This window comes from Solanum verrucosum, unplaced genomic scaffold (assembly GCF_900185275.1).
Source record: "Solanum verrucosum unplaced genomic scaffold, falcon-dt-bn FXZP01000283.1, whole genome shotgun sequence".
NCBI lineage: Eukaryota > Viridiplantae > Streptophyta > Magnoliopsida > Solanales > Solanaceae > Solanum > Solanum verrucosum.
In genome coordinates, this window is record NW_026020415.1 from 239139 (window position 1) to 259703 (window position 20565).

General features: G+C 31.2%; 1 protein-coding gene and 1 long non-coding RNA gene across 2 annotated transcripts; one reads left to right on the forward strand and one right to left on the reverse strand.

The window, feature by feature from the left end:
• Positions 1 to 11767: 11767 nt before the first annotated feature.
• On the forward strand, positions 11768 to 17120 carry LOC125840806 (phosphoenolpyruvate carboxykinase (ATP) 1-like). Its single transcript, XM_049519777.1, has 12 exons — positions 11768 to 12075; positions 12585 to 12763; positions 13321 to 13474; positions 13654 to 13738; positions 15022 to 15122; positions 15336 to 15634; positions 15776 to 15949; positions 16039 to 16104; positions 16199 to 16377; positions 16465 to 16634; positions 16712 to 16880; positions 16965 to 17120. The coding sequence occupies exons 1-12, from the start codon at positions 11807 to 11809 to the stop codon at positions 17106 to 17108; spliced, it is 1989 nt and encodes a 662-aa protein (XP_049375734.1). The 5' UTR covers positions 11768 to 11806; the 3' UTR covers positions 17109 to 17120.
• Positions 17121 to 19663: 2543 nt separating this feature from the next.
• On the reverse strand, positions 19664 to 20494 carry LOC125840829 (uncharacterized). Its single transcript, XR_007443764.1, has 2 exons — positions 20391 to 20494; positions 19664 to 19802 (listed from the first exon to the last, which is right to left on the reverse strand). It is a non-coding gene; the product is annotated as an uncharacterized LOC125840829 (long non-coding RNA).
• Between the last annotated feature and the right edge of the window lie 71 nt (positions 20495 to 20565).

The following is a 20565-nucleotide window of genomic DNA, read 5'->3' on the forward strand; positions in this document are numbered from 1 at the left end:
CAAATATATATGTTTAAAATACGGTATTAAATAGTCAAGGGAGGTAATAGGTCCTCATGAAAGTTTAGTATCACAACAACAAATTCGACCAAATTGGGGTATTTTTCAGACCCTTATCCCTACTTTTAATATTAAAATTATTTTACAAAGAGAAACTAGTTTAAACATCTATTACAAAAAAATAAATTAAATATTTATTTTTATTAAATTAAAATGTTCATATTCAAATTTTCAATCAGTATTATACAAAAAAAATTCTCTAATCTTACAAAAATTTTGTTGTTGCCTTTTTCTTTTTTCTAATTCCGCAAAATAATACGTAAAATAATAATAGACAAAACGTATAATAAAATATAAATTTATTATATAAAAAAATAAAATTATTAAATGGAACTTAACCAAGCATGTGATATATGTTAATTAATTAATTAATATATATATATATATATATATATATATATATATATATATATATATATATATATATGGAAGGGACATTTTAGTCTTGAAAAAAATAATTTTTTACTTCTGTTTTTTATTAAATGGAACTTAACCAAGCATGTGATATATGTTAATTAATTAATATATATATATATGGAAGGAACATTTTAGTCTTGAAAAAAATAATTTTTTACTTCTGTTTTTGCATTTTTTAAGAAGCAGAATTTTTTAGCTTCTTCCAACATCAGAAAAATTACTTCTGCTTCTATTTAAAAGCAGTTTTCCAAGTTTACCAAACATCTATTTTTTTTCTCAAAATAAGTATTTTTGAACTCAGCAATATCAAACAGGCTCTTACGTCACAAATAACGGTACAACCAAATGCATTCTTGAACTAATAGGGTTAGAGGTTGCAAATTGATAAAATTTAATTATTCATCTCCTTTTTTTCAAAGAAAAAGAAAATAATTTTTTTTTGTGCATTTATGAATGTGATCGAACGATTAATAAATCATTTACAATTTTTTATTGTTGAAAATCCAAATCCTAGCCATGACAAAAAAAAAAAAAAAAAAAAAGGACCCCCCCCGCCCCCCCGCATCATACTCAACTTTGTTGTAACACATATAAGATTTTTTTTTATTTATAAAAAATATATATTTTATTCCACTGATCACAAAATTTAAGAAACTCATGATGTAATTATAACCGTTCAAAAATTGTTAAGGTTACATCACGTTTACTGCATATAATATTGTATAATTTATATGCAGTATATCATATATAATATTTATATGACGTTATCTTTATATGCATATAATATATATATAATAATAATAGAACCTAATTACCTGTTTTTTTCTTAAATTACCTGAGCTCTTTTTAGCTCTAGTCACTAGAATTCAACAAGTATATATTGGCTTTGACCATCTCTCAAGAAAAAAACAAATCTCTCATGCAATTTTATTATTAATCAACTTGTATATTTGAACTAGTTTGGGTACCTATTCTAATAGTATTACCAACTTGACCATCACAGTTGACATTGAGGAAATATTTATTTGTATTTAAATGATTTTGAAGAAACGATTTTAATCAATAATTAAATAAAGAAAAAAATAACGTCATGATATGGCTATTTTCTTATTTGCAACCAAATATAATCATACAATATTATATTCAATGTAATTCCACAAATAAAATTTAAGAATAACAATTTGTATGATAGATTCTACCCTTATTTTGTGAAAATAGCGAGTTTGTTTATGATAAATCATCGACTCAAGTAAAGCATTTCAAATCAAGTTTTAAAAGAAAATATGCTAAAAAGAGGTCATGTTAAAAATAATAGAGAAAAGAATAGTAGGGGACCAAATATAATTATATATATGGTTAGGGTCTGTTTGATAGGACAAAAATGTTTTTCATGAAAATTATTTTCTAAGAAAATAAATGAATATCTTATTATTGTTTTTTGTTTTTTACATGAATATAAATATTATTCTAAAAGAATTTGTATACAATCAAGATAAATAATATGAGAAATGATGTTGAATGAAAAGTGTAAAGAACACAATCAATATAAAAGACCAATTGCAGAACTAGTTTTCCTACTTTCAAGATCGAACTAATAAAGTCATTCTCCACATTTCAAGAAACTTATGAAGAAAAATATTTTCAAATATTTTAACCGATCGAAAATCAAAATATTTTCCTCAACACACCCGTAGACTAAAAAAGCATTTACTAATTTATTAAAAAAATAAAATTAAAAAGAGGGACCATGCATGAAGGCAATGATAAAGATGATCTCCAAACCCTTTGGGAAACTACTCCTAGTATAGTAGTCCCCACATTACCATTTAATTGGGCCTGTGATGTCTTCCTCCGGCATTTGATATCCACATTAAATCTCGATTAAATTTAAATTTATATCGAAAAATTCCTTTAAGGTAAAGCGCTTTTAACAAAGATGACTCTGTACTAAAAGGGACTCAAACTCGAAATTTATGATTAAAAATGATGGAGTATTTACCACAATGCTACCATCGTGGTTGATGTCTATTTCAAAGTCACTCACTCTCTTAATTATTGGAGGAAACAATCTCCATTCCTGGCCATAACTCTGCTCCATATTTCTCCTATCTTTTTCTTTATCGCCACTTTAAATAAAGAAGATTGGGGATGCATTAAAACTCTCCAAATTATTACTCCCTCTGTTCCTAATTACTTGTCCACTTTTAATTTGACACACATATTAAAAAATAATTAATGACATAGTAAGTTTACCATTTTATCCCTATTAATTATGAAGTGGATGAAAAGTTCTACATTTTTCAAAGTAATTATTCATTTAATTGAGAGTATAATAGGTAAAACCCTTTCTTGATTTGTCAAAATAGACACCCTCAGTGTAAAATACTTATTTTTCAAATTATTTTTCAAGATATCATTTAATAAGGAAAAGTTTGGTAAAATATCGATATCATTAATTATTTTTTTAATGGTGTGACAAATCAAACTGTGACAAGTAAAAAGTAAACGGAGAGAATAGTTCTTCTCATATATGATGTATGTGGTACAAAAAATTGTTTTTTCTTGATAGGACTTTTGACTCGAAATTTCTAATTAAAGACGAATAAATCTCATCCATCTCAATTAGAAATCAGATGCATCAATAATAACTATTATTGATCAACCTTCTTTAAGTTTGTAACTCTGCTTTGTTCCTAGTATTTGTCTAGTTTAAGCAAAAATATTTAACGAATAATTCTCTGCGAAGAAATGGGTAGATATCCTCTGCTGCTATTATATACTCTCAATATTTAGCAGTTCAGAAAACGGCATTATTTTCAGAAAAATGTACATCTCTGACCAAAGGACAAAAAAACATTTATAACAAAAATGAAACAACTAGTCATATGACGTCGTGGAAATTTTCTTTTCTTGAATTTCTAAATATAACAACGGTCATTACTCTTACTTTCGATATCTATTTTGGAGTCTGACTTATTTAAATTTACATTGAAAAGTATCACATTTTTTTTCAACCTTCTTTTATGATATGAGTTGTATACATCCGTCAACATCCATAGCAGAGGAGGAGACTTGTTAGTACTCCCCCTTTGCATTAGCCAACGGCCGTCTAAACGTGTTTTAATTGATAATTATATCAAGATTATCCACGTAGGGGCATTTAATTTCAAGTCATATATATGTGTGTGTCATTTTAATTTATCCAAATTTTCGTATAAAAGGGTTTTCTAACATGAGATCACAATCCGTACGGATGATTAAATTGGTCTAACAAATGGTATTTCATAAAAAAAGTCAAGGATCGCTGCTTCTTGTCTATGCCTTTTTAGTAGAGTTGATCGCATCTGCCAGAACTCTAAAAGATAATAACGAGTATCAAAGACGGGTGTAAAATTTAAGTTTTTTTTCTAACCCTAGAATAACCTGCAGCTGCTACAATCTCTATTCTAACTCTAGAATAACCTGCAGTCGCTACAATCTCTGCCCTTCGGGTGAGCACTTTGTGCGCACAGAGTAAACCATCCATTGTGTTATAGCCTGCAAACCACACAATGAATGTAAATCGCACTAGACAAGGCAAGCCCTATATATGCGATATGCTCGACTCAAAAGACATTGAGAGGGTCATCCATAAAATTTATGTTTTATGAATTCAATTTTAAGATTTATTAAATTTACTATATATTTAAAGTAATAGATTCAAATATACTTTTTTATTAAAACTTTTTTATACATAAATTTATATTACACATAAAAAATACGAAATTAATATAAATACGGCATCCAAATTTACATCCACCTCTAGTTCTCATTGAAAATTTGGCGCAAAAAAAAGTCTAGTAACTGATGTGGTACGCCAAATTGTTTCAACATATTTAATGTCCGTTTATTAACAACGACAGAATCAAAATTATCTAAGATATTTAATAATCTCTTTGTTAAATTAGGTCTTAGGAGTTAGGCCTAAGGCCTAATTTAACATGGTATCAGAGCAGGGTCCGTCTCACCCGATGTTGGGACCCCAAAAAAATCAAAATTGTCCACGCACCAGATGCTAAGCAGCACTGGGCGTGAGGTGGGGTGTTAAAGAATGACAAAAATCCCACATGGTGGTTAATGAGATGAGTGAACTCCTTATAATGGGCAATCCTCCTCCCTTTGAGCTAGCTTTTGAGGTGTGAGTTAGGCCTAAGACCTAATTTAATACTCTTTTATATATACATAAAAATATTTTTAAATCTTATATATTAGTCTATATATATAGTTGGTTTGAATAGCAAATTTGTTACTAATGAATTTAGATGTAAATAATAATATGATCGGTTTAAAGCTTTAAGTAGTTTATTTTCCTAGTTTATCATAACTCATAAGCAATCACGTACCAGTATTTAACTTTGATGTAATAGAATTATTTAATTTACACTCTTTTTTTTCAAGTTAAATTTTTTAACAAGTTGAAGTGTGCAAACATTTCAAATGAAATGTTGCATCCCAATTAATTATATTGACTAACTTCACCCGAATACGTAGTACAACAACTAGCTGCATGCAACTTTTCTTTTTCAATCTGGTGTGTACTATTTACAGTTCGATTAATTTGAATTTATACCATATATAATTTCATTTTAGGAAAAATACTTTTTATCAACGATCTTTTTATATTTAGGATTTGAACTAAAATCTCTAATTAAAGAAAAGATAATTTCATGTACTACTACATCATATCCTTTAGCACTACAACTTAATGCAACTTGCACCTTAATCACCAATTAATTTACTGTTGAAAATGAGCACCTAAAATTAGGTGAGGAAAAAAAAACAATTTCTAACAAAAAAAAAAAGGTTTTGTGGGGTCAAAAAATAGGAGATAGAATAATAAATATACATATATCCAATGAAATTGGAAAGTGTGCCCCTTTTGAGAAAAGTATAAACAAAACAATGGAAGGCACAATCTTCAACTCTTCTTATAGGAGAAAAGGTCATCAAATTTCCACGTGTACTTTGCACTCTATTTCTTCCGTTTTAAAATAAATGTAAAAAAAAATTTATCATTAAAAAAATTAAACTATAATATATATTTTCTTTGTTTCATTTATATAATGTAGTTAATAAGTGTAAAAAAATGATATTCATTAAAAAAATTAAACTATAATATATATTTTCTTTGTTTCATTTATATAATAATGTAGTTAACTTATGGAACATAAGAAAATTGTATACTATTACAAAATTATCCTTAAAAAAGTATATCTTTATGGACTTTACATCAAATAAATGAAATCCAATATAATTAAAGCGTTGATTATGGCAATAAATACTTGTTAAATAAAAATAAAATATGTTCATTTATTTTGGGACTAACTCAATTCCTCCATCCCTCGTCACGGGTTGACGCTTTGTGCTTTGCGATTTAATTCTTCTTTTTCTGTTTGGTGTTAAATATTTATCTTGAAAAATTACGCTTAATATTTTTTATTTTTAATTGTGCTGTATAATTCATAGTTTGTGTATAAATATATGATTTAATTTATATTTATGTATAAATATTTTTTATATATTACATACATTTTAATATACAAGATTAAGATATTATATAAATAAATATTCGCATATATAATATTACTCCTTCCATCCCATTTTAGTTATCATGTTGCACTTTTCGAAAGTCAATTTGACTAATTTTCAAAATTGCAATTTTTAGAGAGTCAATTTGAGACAGAAACTACACGGAAAGTTCTATAAATTGTAACTTTTTTCATATTAATATGATGAAAAAATACATCTTAAAATGCTAGTCTAAATTCATATCGTTTGACTATAATTTTTTTTTTATAACAACTAATTAAAAAGAGACGGGGAATATATATTATACGTGATGTAAATATTCCAAAAATAACATAGTACATGATTTTTTAGGGTTTAAATTTTAAATTTATATTTACTCACATGTGTTTTTCATTAGCAAAGGGTTGTATAGATTTTTCAAACAAGTTATTTTTATTTTGTTTCCTATTCGATGTTCATATTGGAGCTCGACTAAACAAGTCCCACATTGAAGGGTAAAGCGTTCCCTAACAAAAGCGATTTTGTACCCAAGAGGGCTCGAACTCGAGACCTTTTAATTAAGAATAAAGGAGTACTTACCACTCCACCACAACGTTTGTTGGTCAAACAAGTTATTATTGTGCGCCCACACACGTACGTGTATATACTAGTGGCAGAGTTATTTTTATTCAAGAAAGTTGACTTTCATTATTTATTAAGAAATTATTCTATGTATAAATTAGTTTTATACAAACTATAAATTGTTGTATCCCGTTGAAATCCATAAAATATAATTTTTCACATATATAATACTTATATCAAATTGATTAGTTTTATTTTATACAATTTTTATTACTTTGTTATTGTTAATTAATATGTATTTACTGTTTATACCTTAACAAAATTAGCAAATATAGTTTGATATAAATGTTAAAATAAATAAATATTTTTTGTAATATTGGGCTTTTCTACCCTATCCTTAATCATGGATTCATGGCAGTTTAGTTGGTAGAATAAGGATAATAATTTTAAGATAAAATATGAGATTATTTTATTATATATTTAAATGGATATTAATTAGTTAGTCACAAGATTATTTTCCTCTGACATTTATACTACAATGATGAGATTAATTATATCATATAGAAGGTGTGATATCGGTCTAATCATATGAGATATCACAACCAATAAAATATTTTTATATATCTCATACTACCAATCAAACGACCCTCAAGGTAGGATACATTTTTCCCTTTTTGAACCATCCAAATGAATGCTTGATCAAAACTTGCAAAGACCTAAGTTTTTTTTTTCTAAGTAGACAATGGACGTAGAGTTTCAGCACTAGGACCATCTTCAATTTAGACAGTTTATCTAACGTAATTAAAAATAATAATTGAAAAAATATACTCACGTTGTATTGAATGATGATACTTCATTCCCATTAATCTATAATTTTAATCCAATTTTCAAGGGTGTATATCATAACTATTTAGTATTTTTTTTAATTGTATCTTTTCATCTGAATTTTTTTCTCCTGTTTTTTGCATGTGTTTTTTAAAAACAAAAAGATTATAGAGTCGTGTGATTTACTCCATCAGTTGAGGTTGTTGAATTTTATAAATTGAAGTATCATATTAATAGAACAATTTTTTTGTTCTATTCTAAAGAATATGAATGTGTATATCTTAGACAACAATAGCTCAAGGAGGGAATTATATTCTTAAGGGCACATAACAAATTGAACTAATGAGTTCAAAGTAATTTTTATTAAATTAATTGTTAAAATGTCTTGATTTTTGCTTATGTATTTAGAAAAATCATAATTCTTATTGACTTGGAAAAACTTGGAAAAGAAAAATATATTGTTTTTGTAAGATAAATAGAGAATTTTTATCTTATAGTTTGAAACTACTTGAAATTTATATATAGGTAGTTATAGTTGAAAATTCATAAAATAATGTAAGAAAATTTTTATAGTGGGAATTCTCTATTTCCACTTATTAGATCAGAAATATTTTTGACATTTTAAAAATAATTTTTTATTTTTTTTATTGTACTTTGACAATTGTTTAGTTTTCTTTTGATTTATAAAAGAAATTTTGGGAAGTTCTTGGTTGTGGTGTAAAGTTTGTCTTATAACCTTTTAATAGTTTAGACCCAGCTAACTCGTTAAATTCATGTGTTAGTTTCTTCTTTATTTATTTTATATATGAAAAAGGTTTTAAAAAATGTCCTCAATGTATCAGAACTAGTTTAAATGCCTTCTTCCACTTATTGAATCAAATTTACCTCTTTTTCCACTTATTATTAGATCAAAAATATCTTTAACATATTAAAAATGACTCAAAAATCTAATCTTACCTAATAAAAGTACTTGTTTTTAAATAAATAAAATATATGAAATAATGTGAATTAACTCAAATAGATGTTGTTTAAAATATTGTCTTAGTCAGAGAATGAAAAATTTCATTTTGCTTGTCTGCCAATAAAAAGAAAAAGTTTGTTGAGATTCTTTTCGTTTAAGATATTTCTCAATAAGGAGCAAGTATAAATATAGTATCACTTAAATAAATTATACAAGAATCTCAATAGCTTTAAAAGTTCACAATCATTAAGTAATGATAATATATATATATATACGAAGATGTTAATAGTAAAATGAATTAAGAATATTTAGACGTAATTTAGTCGGATTTGAAGGCAAATTTTTTTAAGAAAATATTTCGATATTATATTTATTAATTCTGATAAGATATTTTAAGATCGTGCAAAAGCGCAGGCATAAATTTATATTTAATAGTTGATAAATATATTTTTAGGTAGAATTGGAGAGCAAATTTGAACATTTTCAATTGGTTAAAGTTATATGTAATTATATATATGATAGTTAATTGATAAACACTGTTACCAACAGAAGATAAGAAATTTCTCGACCACTTTCGTTTAAGATTGGTGAGTTAAACAGCTAACATTTACCCCAGATACAACTTTACCATATAGTTGGTGTAGGTAGCAACTTAAAGAAAAATTTTCTTTTTGAAAAAGTGTCTTAATTAGATGACTTGAAAATGTACAAGTTCCCAGATTTGATTTCTTTTTTCTTTTGTTCCGATCGATGTTTGATATTTATATTGGAATTTGATTAATTTAGATTCACACGCATAGAATTCATTTGCCTCTTATCAAGAATTTTGTCATAATCAAAGCTTAAATTTAAAATCTCTAATTAAGCTAGGAACAACCTCATCTACTACACGTCGGTCGGATTTGATTCCTAAGGATTTTCACAACTTTGTCTCCTATGTTTAACAGTACTTTACGCGTTCTTTTCACTTTTTGTTTGTTAATTTATTCGAGATGTGGGGTAAAGGGAAACGAAAAAGAGGAGGAGTTTCCTAAGATGATAAAAAAGAAGTAGTAATTATCATTTTTTTCATATTTAGGGAGTAACTTCTTAATCAACATTTGTTAATATCCTATTATTCAAAAATATTTTTTCACATAAAACACTTCAAAAACATCATTTGTTTTCTAGAAGTTCTATATCTTATCAATTTAAGATGTAGTGTGTAATCTTTCCTTTTTTTAAGCCAAATTCAACAAGTACAATCACTTCGCAATATTAAGCCAATTCAAATTTTGAACCTGCTTGAACCACCTTACCTTTGAGGTTCAAATAAGAGAGGACAAAGCGACAGGGGAGGAAAAGGATTGGGCATGAGCCGAGCCATTTTAGGCGAAGAATGATTCGATGCACACTTACATTAAATTATTGAGTGTATATTTAGTTTTACATATTCATCGCTAAATTTCTGACTCGGATAGGGTGGGGGATTGTGGACCAACTTATTTTTTAAAAGGGTGGAGCTAATAGGCTGTAATTTAATATTCGTGCTATAAGGCCAAGTTGATAAATTCATCATATAAATTACAGTAAATTTTTGCAGATGAGGATGCTAGCTAATATGCATTGAGCAAGATAGAAAGAATAAAGAAGAGAACAAATAGCGATTGTCAATATTTGGCTTTGTGATTACTCATCTGACGTGTATCCTACCCACCCACCCACCGGCAAATACGACCCATTTCTTCGTTTTTGCACCGAACACTTTCTTACGTATTATTTGCCAACTTCTAAATACTTTTCCCTAACTCAACTTTCCTATTCTTATCCCCATTTTTTTTATTATATATATTTTGTTTGCATTTTTAATTTCATATATTAGGGGTGTCAAATAGGGGCTAAGCTCCGATTAAATTCAAATTTGAATTGCGCACTACATGATTCATTTAAGATTGAGATATATTTCACGTGCATTAAGAAACTAAATAAGTGTACTATTCTACCTTTATTTAAGGTTTTTTGAAGTCAAGTTTTCAATCAATGAACATGAATCAATTTATTTTGATCAACTAATTTGACCAATAGACAAAAAATATTTACTTAGTTTTTCTATGTTGGTCAACTGTATATTCTTAATGCTAATAACTCATAAGGGTAAAATAGGAAGAATAATGTCATTTATGCATTAGTTTTGTGGTATGACAAATATTAAGGATTGTACATTTTTAGTAAGGACGACATGTAAATATGAAAAGAAGGAGTAACAAATCAATTTGATTTACGTATTAGTTCAAACTTCAACTTTAGACGACTTGTATTGGACCGTAAAATAGATCGAGTCAAGCAAATTAATAGCACGTTCAAACTTGAACGAATTAGGTGATCAATCATGTTTTTATGGGTACTTATTAAACGATCTAATTTTGGTTAAACTCTATTTTCCAATCGTGTTAGTTTTTAACACCAACAAATACTTTGACTCTATCAATATTAAGCAAATTTGAGATTTTTTTCCAAAGAAATAACCTATATTATAGTTGTCCACGTAAGAAACAACTAGATATATATATACATGTGAGAAAATTGTATTGAATTTCAATTTTTTAAAATTTTCATGTTTTATTGGTTAAAAAAATTAAAATATTTTTATAAAAAAAATAAGTTCGAGAAAATAAATTTCATAAATAGCATTCCATATAAATTACATCCTATCCCCACTTTCCATGACACTAGATACCCTACTTCCACCCCTACTATTATTGTGTTTACTAGATTATATATAAATAATTTGAGATAATATTTTATATTTATTTAATAAATATAAAAAAATAGATATTACCAATAATCAATTTTCCATTATGTTTCAAGTGTTTGTTCCTCCTTTAGAATTTTTAGGATTAGCAAGTAAATCATCCTTCATTCATGTACTTTTAGTATTCATATTTGGAAAATAATTAATTGCATTACTTATACATGTTGTCTTTTTCCAGCTATATAAAATTATTATTTTCATTATTATTAATTTTTCAAAAATCTTATCTTGACAACTTCTTGGGTTTATCCACTAACCATGGTTAGCTGTAACCAACGTTGAAGCTTGTGTAAGCGATACTATAAATTACACACCTCAATTGCCCCAATGAACACATCCTTCCATGGTTCAACCCTTTCGCTTAAAATTTTATTCTTCAATTTCAGCTTTTTCAACTATTCCTCTCTGATACTGGTAATTTTCTCATCAATGCCCTGTTTATATTATAGTCGAAAGCGATTTCGTGCAGAGTTCGCTTTCGACTTCGATTTACATACACATATAATAAATGTATTGAGTGGGATAAGATCATACTAGTTCTGAACTCGATTTGAGATTTGCATCTAATTTTGCATCATATTTATTGTTCATGAACGTGATTTTTTTGAATTTGCAGAGAAAAAATGGCGTCGAACGGAGCCGGGAATGGAGAATTCAGTTTTGATAACAAGAGGAGGATTGGGCTGCCGAAGATCCAGACTCAGAAGACAGAGGATGAAAACGTGGTTTGCCATGACGACAGTGCTACACCGGTGAAAGCTCAGACGCTGGACGAATTGCATTCTCTTCAGAAGAAGAAATCGGCGCCGACTACTCCGATCAAGTCCCCTCATGTATTCGGCGTTGCCGTTTCTGAAGAGGAACGACAGAAACAGCAGCTACAATCCATTAGGTAAATCCATTCTTATTATCCAGCGGCGGCGTCGTTTTTTTGCTGAAATTTTACTGATACGATTATTTTTGTCGTGTTAAATGTGTAGATTGGACTAAAATTGAACATGTTGAAAACGGGTTGAGTTATTATTTTTCATAAATTGAATCGGAATCAACTAAAAGTGAATTTTTTATATTTATTTAAAAATACAATTTGCTTAATTTTACTAAAATGGTAGTCGTAATGTCTTGATTTGTCATTGTCACTTTTTTACCGTCACGGACTCACTATTTCGGGAAGATAAACGGTACACTGAAAAAGAAAATAATAGCATTAATAGTATGTTTGACCAATAATTTAAAACTAATTTATTTTAAAAAGTAAATAATAGTAGTATCAAATATCAATGGCCTGTGACATGGTAAATTTTACGAGTACAAATATAATTTTTATGTTTGTTATATGTGAAAATTGTTTTTTTTTAAACCTTCACTAATTTATTTTTTCCATTTGTTGTGTAAAAATAGTGCATCATTGGCGTCATTGACACGAGAGACGGGGCCAAAAGTGGTGAAAGGAGACCCAGCAAGGCAAGCGGAGACGCCAAAGGTGCAACAGCCTGTGCATCACCACCCCACCCCTGCCCTTAACATTAGTGACAGTGGCCTCAAGTTCACCCACATCCTTTATAATCTCTCTCCTGCTGGTAAATAATTTTACTATCTTATTTTATGTTAATTATTCCTGTCGAAAGGTCTCACATTTGGATAATAAAGTTTCACTTTGAATAAGGTTTTTTCCGTCACTATGACTCATCTTTCTTGACTAGTTCACTTCTTTGACTCTACTGATTGTGCTTACCCACCCTCCAATTTGATTTAATTAAAACTCTTGTGCTACTTTCAAACTTTCGATACGTCATAAAATTATTTGATTGAATATTATTAGGATTGTTAGTAACTTTTATTCAATATATATAAGTTTTGGATGTTTTATTTATATCATACAACAACACCACTACCTTTTCATAGCCTATTTGATCAAACGCCTGAATGATCAAAAAATACTTGTTTTCTTAAAATTATTCTTTACGTTCCTTTTTTTGAGAGTCATAAAATTACTTGCTAATTTCTCTCGATTACTTTTTGAATAATTCCTTAAAAGGTGAAAAATCAAAATTGCCCCTCAAAAAAGGGGATATTGCTTGTTTGATGTATGTAGTAATATATATACTTTTCATTTACGTGTTGCTCCTTTTTGTAGAGTTGTATGAGCAAGCAATCAAGTATGAGAAGGGATCATTCATCACGTCAAGTGGTGCTTTGGCCACACTTTCTGGAGCCAAAACTGGCCGTTCCCCAAGAGACAAACGTGTTGTTAGAGACGAAACCACTGAGGACGACCTTTGGTGGGGAAAGTAAGTTATCTCCCCTGTTTTCCTTCCTAGGACGGCAATTAGTGTTTTCGACTCGAACTATATATAATTGCACCTACTCCAAAATTGTCTTAACTAAAAATGTTAAATCCACATTTGTTATTTTTAGTTTGTAGTGTCACTTTCTAACGTCATGATTGTTATGATACTTTTATGAACAGAGGTTCACCCAATATCGAAATGGACGAACAAACTTTCTTAATCAACAGAGAAAGAGCTGTTGATTACCTATGCTCTTTGGAGAAGGTAATTTTAAACACTATTATCATTTCATTTCACTAAAGTTTGCTTCCGTTATCATTTTTTATAAATGCGCTAAAGATATCCTAAAGTTATTAATGTCAACGGTTATAGAAACTATGCATATGCTTCCCCCTTGCTTAGTGCTGCCGCGTCATCATCTACACCACCATGTTTATTTTCTTAATTAAAAGAACATGTAATTAGTACCTCATTAAAATAATATCAGTCAATAAATAATTAAATTCCAGAATTTGAGGGGAGAGAAAAATAGAATAGTCTATAGTCACCTTGTCATTCTTTGATAATCTAAAGGCGTGTCTTATTTCCCATGTATATAAAATAATGTATTTGTATAGAGCTACTACTAAAAAAATATTATTTTTTTGTCGTGGTGTATGAAATGGCTACAGTAGCTGTCACAACCTGTATGTTACATTGTCTTCATGTAATTATTATTCTTAGTCCCTTTAATGAAATTGTGATCCATTTCTGTCATGATTCATGGGCTTAAGTATGGCTACAAGACACTCTTGTTTATGGTGAAACAGAATCTTCCTCATCTTCCCCTAGGAATGGATATGTTACAGTAACATATCTGTCTAGCCTTTAATGATTTGTACACATGTTCTACAACAAACTTGCATTGAGTTTTGGTCCCAATATGGAGGAAAATATCTCCCTATGCATATCTACTACATACAATCATATCCAGATATTTTTGTTAAAAGTATCGAAAGATTGAGATTGCGATAAATCAGTCTCCGTGTAATATGTAAGTCACAAATTCAAATAATAGAATCAGCCACTAGACTTGCGTCAGGATAGACTGCTTAAATTACACCCCTTAGGGGTGTGCCCTTTCCCCAGACCACCCTATGTAAGTAAACTCAGGATGCTTCAAGCAGCGACCAGTCATATCAAAAGATTGAGATCATAGTTATTTTGTTGATCTCTTCTCAAATGTTAATGTCTTAGGATAATACAGATCACGGATGGTGAGACCTGCAATTTATTGTAATTGGAAAATTACCACTAAATAAAAGATTTAACAAGAAAGAAGCTCGTTGGACACATCAATAAGAAGACTGATTGATCTATTAGCCTTTTTGTTTTTTCTCTTGGTGGAAACCATTTTTTGGAGGTCTCCAGCATATCCTTAATGCTGATGAATACAACATTACCTTTATCAAAAAAAAAATAAGAAGACTGATAATCAATTTTATAGTGATGAAAACTACCTTCTCTTCCTGACTATTTGCTACTTTTGCGGTGGGTCTACATTTCAGGTATTTGTGAATGATCAGTTCCTCAACTGGGATCCAAACAATCGTATCAAAGTTAGAATTGTATCTGCCAGAGCCTATCACTCCTTGTTCATGCACAACATGTAAGAAGCTGATCATGATACTAATTAAAACTCTCTGTTTTTACTTTCTTATGTTTTACAGGTCAGCAGATAAGTATCTTTCTACTTTTACATATGCACATTACCTATCTTTAGATTTTACAGCCATTTAAGAGCCTTAGTGAATTAAAGGAATATCAAAAGATCATGTAAAACATGTTAGTAAGTGCAATTCAATAACCGGGTCGGTGACAGGTGTATCCGACCCACTCCAGAAGAGCTGGAGGATTTTGGTACTCCGGACTTCACAATTTACAATGCTGGTCAATTCCCATGTAACCGTTACACCCACTATATGACTTCCTCCACTAGCATAGACATCAATCTTGCTAGGAGGGAAATGGTCATCCTTGGCACACAGTATGCTGGGGAAATGAAGAAAGGTCTTTTCGGGGTAATGCACTATCTAATGCCTAAGCGCCAAATTCTCTCTCTACACTCTGGCTGCAATATGGGAAAAGAAGGAGATGTAGCCCTCTTCTTTGGATTATCAGGTAAAGTATAAAGGGATTGGTCCTCCCTTTATCGGAGAAGCAACAATACGTGCCCTCTTATCTTTATATCTCACAGCAAAATGTGAAATTGTTTCTATTCGATGCTCATGTTTCTCTCTCTGGACTTGTTCTTCATCTTAGGAACTGGGAAGACAACACTGTCTACTGATCACAACCGATACCTGATCGGAGACGATGAACACTGCTGGAGTGATCATGGTGTCTCAAACATTGAAGGAGGTTGCTATGCCAAATGCATAGACCTTGCAAGGGAGAAGGAGCCTGATATCTGGAATGCCATCAAGTTTGGCACTGGTACTTTCTGATTCGACTTTATCATCTTGATGTTATTTCCTGCCAAGTTACAGGGTGAACCCAAATTAATATTTTTTCGCTCTATGCAGTGCTGGAAAATGTAGTTTTTGAAGAACATGCCCGAGAAGTGGATTATACAGACAAATCTGTAACAGGTAACTTGTGTTGAATCGAACCGAGATTTTTCATCTCAAAGTCTTGAATCAGTCGGTGTTGCTTCATGATTATAATGTAATGGTTTGATTGCAGAGAACACCCGGGCAGCATACCCAATTGAATACATCCCGAATGCTAAAATACCATGTGTTGGTCCTCATCCAAAGAATGTCATTCTCCTTGCATGTGATGCATTCGGCGTGCTTCCACCAGTCAGCAAATTGAACTTGGCACAGACAATGTACCACTTCATCAGTGGCTACACAGCTTTGGTATGTCCTCATGAAATCTGATGCCTCACAGATTATACTTGAACTTTCAAGATGTGATGTAAAGACTATTGCTTCGACATTTCACAGGTGGCAGGAACCGAAGATGGTATTAAGGAGCCTACAGCAACATTTTCAGCATGTTTCGGTGCAGCATTTATCATGCTTCATCCAACCAAATATGCAGCCATGCTGGCTGAGAAGATGCAGAAACATGGAGCTACAGGATGGCTTGTGAACACTGGCTGGTCAGGTGGAAGGTAAGAGTACTCACGCAGAACATGTACCCAAATGATATCAAACCATATATATATAACGAATCTCTCTTTATGAACAGTTATGGATCAGGCAGCCGAATTAAGTTAGCATACACAAGGAAGATCATCGATGCCATCCACTCTGGTGCCCTTTTGAAAGCAGAATACAAGAAGACCGAGGTATTTGGGCTGGAGATTCCAACTGCACTTGAGGGAGTACCTTCCGAGATTCTGGATCCCGTGAACACTGTAAGTTAGCATACACTTTTGCATTGTCTAACTGCTACAATCTGCAAATACTGTTCTATTAATGTAACTCTTCTGTTGTTACAGTGGCCCGACAAGAAGGCACACAAGGATACCCTGTTGAAGCTGGGAGGCCTCTTTAGGAAGAATTTTGAGGTGTTCACAAACTACAAGATTGGAAGTGATAGCAACCTGACTGAGGAGATCCTGGCCGCTGGTCCGAACTTCTAATTGAAGAAGGATTTGCCTGAGTGATGGTTTGGGAAAATATGACCTAAAATATAGAAGAGAAAAATAAGATTAGCCAGAAAACATGTGTAATATTATTTTGTTAGTTACATTTTATGTGTAATTGGTGAGGAAGGAGGTTTCACATCCATGAATCTTTGTTATTTATTCTTGTTTTTGTTTCATTTGGGGTCGTGTTTGTTTTCTGGTGAGGTTGAGGCGGAGGTTGTATTTGTAACTTTCATTCACTTGTGCTGTAATATTTTCAGTCAATAATGAAAGCTTCATACCCAACTATTTCTTCTCTGTTTCATGTCAAAACGATCTTGGAATAGCACTTCAGTTTCCCTTGTTCAATCTTAACTAATAAGGCGAATTGTAAACTGTTGAGTCCTTCTCTGTTAGGAAAGAAGAGTTACTTAGAATTTCAGGAACTAATCCACCAGTCATCTATTTTACAGTGAGCCTAAAAGCTCGTCGCCCAAAACTCAGCAGATTATCATTCTAAGAGAGCATCTGTATATCTGTAATACTATAATATTCTATATGGCATAGTTGTAACATTATTCCGACCTGGAAAGTTTATGATTCCTCAGAAAGGTAGACCATCACACACATAAAGATTGTAATTATTACTACATCACATTGGCTCTTACCTGTGCGAACTGAGAAGCAATTCACTGAAAAAGTCCATCATGTGATATCAGACTGTAGACAAAACTTGAACTTAGTCACAAGAGAAAGGTTGGTACGAGCAAATTAGCTGAGGCTGCTGTGCAACATGTTCTTCACCAACTTGAAAAATTTCAAAGCAAGGAAGCTGCTGAAATTCTTATCATTTCTATTTTTTTGAAAAAAATAAATACCTGCAGTTGTTCACATATTGTACTAATTTTTCTGACAGGAAGAAGATTTGTGAAGCAACTTTCTAGTTCAACGTAATTCAACAGAAAAGAAGTTGAGTTCTCTGGATTAAATCCTATGCTTAGAGGACAAGAATTGATAATCTCAATCTATTTTTTACTGGAATGGATACTGCATCTCAAGTACATAATAAAGAGAAGAGACGGCCTATTCCCACTCTCAACAAATTCACGTTATACTCTCCGACCTTCACCATAACTCGATTTGACAGAAACACTCAATTGGGCAACAATTAGTTTAAATTCTTCAAAAGCAACTCCAGATGGCCCATTCAACTAAGTTTCTATTAGCCAGTGCAGTTATACAGATGTTGCGTTTGCTATCAATACTTAGGCAGAGGCGAATGCAGCAATTGGGCAACGGGTTCATTTGAACCCATAAATATAGAAGTGTAATGAGTTAAATGTTAGGACCCTTAAAAGATTGAACACGTCTGGGCATGTAGGAACACATCAAACTATTGACAAGCTGCTTGTCACAATGAGATACCACTGATGCAAAAAATTTCAAAGATGGGAAAGAATGAAATAGTACCCAAACAACATTAGCCAGTTCTCTGTAAGACATCTGCATAGGAAAACAAAAGAATACAACCAGAGAATATAACGACACAACATAACCAACAAGAGAGAAAAGTATCTTCACCCTTGGGCTAATTAACACTGTGAATACCCATAAATTGCAATGACACACTGGTCCCCAGGTAGAGACACACTTCAACTAGCTTGATTGCCCTTAGTGAACAATGCAATCCAGTTACTCCTTACGTCACATGGACAACATACGAGGCAAGCAATAGTTACTAGGCAATAACTAGTATCAAGAATTATAGGTCTCCAGGAGTCTTCAAGGAGTTCCACTGACTCACAGTTGAAGCAACTTCAACACCATTTGATCTTGTTAAATGATTAGTGGTTATACAAACACCTTGTACTGATCCAATGACAACATAAACCCAAAAAATAAGGAAAAAAGTAATTGCTTGGGCTCACACATGGAGTCATTAGTTTGCCCAATTTTGGATGATTGGGGAGAAAAAACTGAGACGAATGCTAAACATCATCAGAAGGATTATGTCAATAACGAGGAGCAACATGAAAAAACAGGATGAACACCACAAGTCCACACAAATTTGAGGGCATAAAACACATGCCAAAGAACTCAGCAAATATGACAGTTGCATCTCAAAACTTCACAAGGCTTGAATAACATGAAATTGGCCTCCTCAATATGATTCGTAAAAAAAGAAGGAAGGGCTTCATAGTCTTAATAAATTTGAGGGCATAAAGCACAAGCTCAAAGAAATCAGCATATACGACAGCTGTATCTCAAAGTTCAGGTTTCACGAGGTTTTAATAACATGAAACTTCACCTCCTCAATATGATTCATAAATTAAAAGGAAGAGCATCATTTGTCCAAGTAAATTTGTGGGCATAAAGCACAGGTTCAAATAAATCAGTAGATATGATAGTTGCATCTCAAAGTGCCAGGTTCGCCTGGCTTATATAACATGAAACTATGACTCCTCAAAGTGATTCATTTATGATAAATTTGAGGGGAAAGTTACACTTTCGAGTAACTCCATAAAGTTTACAGTTTTAACTAGTGATTAGGTTTCATCATGCTAAAAATCATCTCCTTGTCAAGATTCACTGGATGTGGCCACATCATCTTTGTGTTTAATCATGCCAGAATCAACAAGAACAGGAATCTCTGCTGCAAGCCATGGTGCAAGACCCAAACAGAGTGCGTGTGCAATGCCAAATCTGGGGCTAGATGAGTATTAAAAGTTAGATTTAAGTAGAAAGGCACTTGCAGGTCCATTATATAGAAAATAAAATACGACAAATATGAAGCAAAGAGTACTCCTTTATCAACCTAGGCAAACATAAGCACATCTTAGAAAAATTATATTCATTTAATTCAAACTCTACTATGTTCTCAGTTGACCAAAAATTTGCTTTACTCAACCAGAACTTGATCCTACTAGCAGTCTGATCACTGAAGAGCTAAACTCAAGTCAAAGAATGAATTAATCAATTACTCCTCAAATCAGAACCCAAACGATTTAGTATAGGCATCTGAATCTTCTATATCCATTACTCACTATTCAGACATCCCAACATCACATTATGACTATATTAAAACTGATTGTTAACCTATTGTTAGTCTTTAATTATCCTCCTTTATCTCGGACAATAGATAGAAAACCAAAAAAGAAAACAAGTGTTTGAAGAGTGGGGTGCATGTGAAAGAACTTGATATGTTGAAAAAAAGGTGGTAAACCAACACATACTATCGTGAATTAACTAAAATCATAGCAATCCAGCTTCAATTCAAATCAAAGAGAAAATAATTACCAATTCTTCGCCCATAGAGGCTTGAAATGCACGGTCAAGCATATTTTCCCTCCTCTGTACATCTACATGATCAAACAAAAGAGTAATAATCAATCAGTAAGCCACAATTCCGATAAATATCTGTAGTTGTTATGATGGAGCTGATGGATTGCCAGATTAGGGAAGTTTTGCCACC